General features: G+C 33.5%; 1 protein-coding gene across 1 annotated transcript in view; it reads left to right on the top strand.

The window, feature by feature from the left end:
* Window positions 1-654: 654 nt before the first annotated feature.
* The window catches only part of LOC144843821 (uncharacterized), a 41,274-nt gene continuing 35,928 nt past the window's right edge, over window positions 655-6,000 (top strand). The window contains exon 1 of the mRNA XM_078700777.1: window positions 655-1,528. Within this exon, the coding sequence (XP_078556903.1) occupies window positions 1,202-1,528 (327 nt within the window). The 5' untranslated portion in view covers window positions 655-1,201. The remainder of the gene's footprint in view (window positions 1,529-6,000) is intronic.

Below are 6,000 nucleotides of genomic sequence, written 5' to 3'. Positions count from 1 at the left end.
TATTCATTCCTTGTTTTTTGAAGTCCAATTTTCAAATGTTCACTACAAAAAAAGTTATATGAAATTGTAGTCGGTGTTAGTATATGAATGTTCGCAGACACCAATGCCTAATACCGGTAAACTATATAGTGTTTGACCACATTTAATTATAACAATTCATCGTGATATTAATTCAATTTAGACTTATTATTTGTTTACACATCGTTTTTGTAAGAGAAATCTGTACTGAACGCACCCGCGTAAGTTACAAATAGGATGAGCGTTTACTACGCACAACTGAACGCCCGCGCGTAAGTTACAAATCGGATGAGCGTTACCTACGCACAGCTTAACGCGCACCGAGGAAAATGATTTAACTTCCGGTGTGTTTCCGCGTACTCTAGCGCAGTATTTTTTTTTGCAAAATTCAATACAAAAATATTCTTGTTGCCCTATTTTCAATTAATAATTTGATCCACGAAATAAATATTGTAAGCCAAATCGATCTATGGCAATTAATGTTGGAGAATGATAGCCAATAATTGTAAAAAAAACTCATCAAAATACTTGTTTGTTTAATTCATAATGCACTTTACAATATACGTTTTGGTAAAAATACATTTTCTACGACTTGGAAACGTCAGAAATCAAATTGACGCGTTATTCCGGCTAAAACAATTTTTAGAAAAAGGACAGGGGTTAAATATGACGTCACATAATTCTAGCCATCAGCGACCCATTATTTCGGAAAGCCCTACTTAAAAGTGGTACGGTCCACAAGCGAACGAGAGAGTATTTTGTCACTTCCGCAAAACTTATCATGCTTTTTCACTAATTAATTAAGGATACCTTACTACGTTTATGATTCAGATTAAACCTGATTCAACATGTGTACTAGAAAACTCAAATTGTTCAATCATTTGTAAAGAAATAAGTTCGAAACCGCATTCTTAAACGTTTTTTGTTGTTGCTTTATTCCGCGGAGGTGTCCTGATTTTGAAAGTCGAGTGACAAAGTATGCGCGTTGAACGATTCCTAGCTCCAGCTCATGAATAATAATAAAGCATTGATGTCGAGTCGGACAGATTTGACCGAAAGATTGGAGGTTCAAGTGCGTCGAGTTTACTAACACACTGTGTGGAGAAATGAGTACCTTCGAATGTTTCGTCTATTTTAATTGTGTGGTGGAATAAAAACAGCTCAACTGGATTTCACAGGTAAAATGGGGGATTGCATTATGTCTCCCCCGAGTCTTCAACAGAGACAGAATGTTGTTAATACAATTCAGGAGAGGCTAAAGCAACGAATTGATAGAATTCGACGCCAGTCAGATTTGCACAATAATTCGTATGAAGCTAGAATGTCAGCGAAAAATGCCCATGAACAACAAGACACCGAGAGACTGCGAACTCGTTATTATCAGAGTAAGGCAAAAAACAACAAAACTAACTGTCACGGTAGGGTTAAACAAGAAGGACAACTAAGAGCCCCGAAAGTTGAGAAAGACCTAAATGGCGATGCTTCTTGCCAGCCTCATCCAAATCTCATGGTATGTACCCGCCGTCCTTGTGTTTTGTGTTGTTTTTGTTTATCTCAACGTGTTGAGTGTTTTGAATACAAAACCACCAGCAGTAGTGGTAGGCCTAGTGGCGGTAAACATATTTTTAATTAAAAATTAATTGTACTAGGCCTAATAAACAGCAGTTTCTTACGATAAACTTTCTTATTGAATTTCTGCTGAAAACAACTGCTGGCAGCTAAATTCGAAATTGTAACCAACTTGTAAATTATTTGGGTTTAATTTTTGGTAAAAATACATTTTCTACGACTTGGAAACGTCAGAAATCAAATTGACGCGTTATTTCGGCTAAAACAATTTTTAGAAAAAGGACAGGGGTTAAATATGACGTCACATAATTCTAGCCATCAGCGACCCATTATTTCGGAAAATTTAATTTGGCAACAGAAAAATGTTTCTTATAAATATTATATTTGATTATTATTTTGTTTGTTATGTTAATCACCTATATTATAGGCCTAGGATTAGTTATTAAACGCATACCTTTATGCCATTGCATATCGTTATCGGTTCACCATAAGAATTACCATTTCACACATGCTCCCCTTTTGAGAGAGACCCAAGTAATTATTAAGGAAAAAGGTGGTTTTGTGTACAAATACATTGTGTCCGGTTGCTGCAAAATTTCAACTTAGCTTATGAAATTCCACAAATGAAAATTTAATGAAAACAATATTTAAAGTACAGCAGCAAGACTATAATTCTTGCTGTAGTGTTACTGGTGGAAGGTGAAGTTGCTAGCTTAAATTTCTTTACATGCTAAAAGTTTATCAAAGACACTATCCCTACAATTTTTTACATTTTGTGAAAATAATACACAGGCCTATATTACTTTAAAAACATTAAACAAGGTCATTTCTTATGTTAAATGATAAATTATGGTAAAAAGAGAGAAACAATTCACTACCTAACAAAGTACTGTAGCTTGTATCGAATATCCTCTCTACAGTACAGAGTAGGCCTAGCAAGGCTAAGTTTTGTAGGCCTAGCTGGTACTGTAAACAGCTGTAACGTATTAACTTCGTACGCTAGCTATAGACTTAGCCTGACGTCGTCTAGTTGCTGCAATAATTGTCTTTCTGTTTTTGGCAGAATCCGTTATTACAAATTGGGGAAAACCCGGTGTTATGATTCTTCCATTTGTTTTGGCCTTCACGATCAATTGAAAGTGAGTGAATCACAGAATAAAAATATCAATATGCGCGCAATGCATGGTGGTATTTATTAGAATCGACTTATTTTGCGCATTTTTACGTTTAAAGACCAACAAAATTATCGCAGTAAGCCCATATAGTATTTAAATTTAGATAAAAGAAGTTAGTGACCTTAAATTAGATCGCAAAAACGTAGAAAATGTGGCTTTAAGCAACATGACAGATGCCTGTGTGACAATGTGTATAAAGTCTCCCCTCAATGTTAGCCCAAATATGGTAGTGATATTCCCAAATATGGTAGTGATATGACATCATCATGTCCATATATGGGCACATCACATTTTTTTGTCACATAAAGTTTGAAAGTGTAGACAAGGCTTTACATACTTCAATATCTTTTTAATATTTCCTAGTTGTTTACTGTATTTCATTAATACTGTAATACGTAAAGTAAGTACGTCCTTTTAAAGCTATTTTTGGTGACACCTCGTCATTTCTTTTGACATTACATTATTTCAATCCGGTTTCCTTATTGTATTTTAACTGATGATGTCATTTTTAATCTGTTTTGAAAAAAAAGTAGTAGGAAAATTATGTAATTATAAATATACTGACTATACAGTAGTAAACCACATTTCATAATTGTACTGGGCGGAGGTGGGTGGGGACATCCACCTACGAAGTCTTCCACCCACCCTACAGTAAAATTTATTTTAAGGTACAGTATTCCACCCAGGCTAAATTCAAATGTAGTACTCGCCCAACAAACTTATGAGTACTACTAATTTGAGTACCTAAAAGTACTGTTTTAGTTTGTATGCCCACCCTATACTTTATCTAGCTACTGTACTGTACACACTGCATACTTACAGTACTTTATTTAATTAGTACAATCAATTATGTGTTTTATAAAAACTTATGGAGTCACGTTGCAATACATAAAAAAAGTATGTAACAATTGTATACTGTACAGTATAGCAAAATGATAAAACAATACAATAATAGTTAATACATAGGTACTGTGTACAGTAAACTAGTAGGTTGATAGATATGTTATCAAGTAAAGATATGTATACATCTGTACATTATGGATGCCGATAGATGGTAGAAAACATCTGTTAATATGCCCAGAACCCACAGTTATTACTGTATCTCAAATCTCAAAGGTCGATTTGTAACTGTACAGTAGGTTGATATGTAGGACAGACCTTGTTAACTACTGTTGAGAGATCATTGTATACTAATTCAGCTAGCACTTTGACACAATCCACTTTAGGTCTGAGCTACAGTAAAATATCATACTGTGCATTGCTATTGTGTGTCATTTTATTGTTTTATACAGTTAATAACCAAAATTTTACTTGTCAAGCTTGTATTTTATACTTCAAGCAGGCAAGTCAAGTTTAAAGATTGTTGACGCTAGCATCCCTACCACCAAGAATATGCAAAGCGATAGATCATCAGAATCATCACTTGTGATTGGTCAAATTACTAGCGTTGTGCGAATGTCATTTCTTTAAGGTCGCTGGAAATCAACATTGCCCCTCTCTGTGATTTACCAAACTTTTTTATGTAATATTCTGTAAAATTTAGCAGACTAATTCGGTGTTCTATTAAAACGAAGAATAGGAGTGATTTTCCGAGGTTCCGTTTTCTGGATACCCAGTTTTTTAAGATTCCACTATACAGTTTTTTTATGTGTGTACAGTTTACGATTAATTGAGTTATGTGAAGTTCAGGTTATTGACTTTTAAAACAAAAATCATAAAAGCTTATGTTCGAATCATAAAAATTATTCTCATAGAAGTACAATAATTTACCTGTAAAGCAAATTACAGCTTTATAAGAACTTTGTTGAAATTTTGCTATTTTATATAAATTTTCAATAGAATACATAACGTAAGCTGTTGCTTCATTGTATGCATTTCTATACTTTAATAGTTCTATTGAATGACAATGAATGGAATAGAAAAAGCCACAAAATATGCCTATTTGAATAAACATGGGAACTTTTGAATCTGGTGGGAAGAAAATTGTATTATATAGATAATACTCTGAATTTATGGATTACTATATTTACTGTACATGGTACAGTACAGTACATCCACGGCTCCTACTAACGGGATGTTTAATTAAAGGATAAAATAATTAGGTAATACTAAATTAAATATTTTTGGTTTTTTTTAGCATTCTATCATCCGAAAATTAATATTAAATAAAAATAATTTGTACTATTTGTTGAATCATTGAAAATACAAAGAACTTTTATTAAACAAGCATGCTGCATTGCGCACGGATTGGCATTCGTTCTGCTTCTGTGATGCAGCCACATTTGGTGTGATGTCGTGAAGGGAAAATAATGAAAGAACCCTAAAATGTTGCTGGAATTACCGAATTTTATAACAGATTCTGTCAAAAAAAGAAAGAAAATTAATTCAGCAACGATACCATGCCAGGCTATGCCTACTGTCTAAGTAGCGTACGATGCATAAAGAATTTACAGTAGTCCACTCCATGGCATAAACTGTATGCAACCTACAAAATGTCCATCCAAATTATATTTACTTACTTGCAATAAGTACCCTAAAATGTAGACATTTTAAAACCTACTATACAGTACAACATGCTGTCAAGTCAAAGGAAAATGGCATTACACTGATTGCAGTTTTTGACCAAAACACCAACGCGACCGTTGTATTGTAAGATTATACAGGAAACACTAAATTAAAGCTAGTTCCTTGCATTCAAATCTACTGTAGGTTTTGCTTGCTTACATTATACATACTACATAAACTACATTACGTGATGATTATGCTGTTGTTACTACTGTACTGTACTGCATGTTGTACTGTATATATTAAATATAATTTTGTTTTATTCTATTATACCGTATTTATTTGAGTAAACGCCCCGGGGTGTTTATTGTTGAGAGGAGTTTTTAGGGGGCGTTTATTTGAGGGAGATGATTATTCGGGGCGGGGAGGCGTTTATTTTTTTTAGTGTAATATAGTAAATATGTATAATCAAATGCTTGTAAATTATAGATCATGTCAATCGATGAATTCTACTACTGTACAAATAGATGTTTTGTAATACAATATTGTGTATATAATTCATGTGGTGGGGTGTTGAATCAAGGAAATAAATAAAAGCGTTTTATTCAAAATGATGTTCTGTGGGGGAGTTTTTTCGGGGGAAGCGTTTATTCAAAGCGGGGTTTAATCGCATAAATATGGTAATTAAATACATGAATATATTATTTTTTAGATTTTTGCCACTTTAAAGTTT

The sequence above is a fragment of the Antedon bifida genome, chromosome 5 (genome assembly GCF_963402885.1).
Source record: "Antedon bifida chromosome 5, ecAntBifi1.1, whole genome shotgun sequence".
Lineage (NCBI taxonomy): Eukaryota > Metazoa > Echinodermata > Crinoidea > Comatulida > Antedonidae > Antedon > Antedon bifida.
This window is presented reverse-complemented; position numbering and strand designations above follow the sequence as displayed.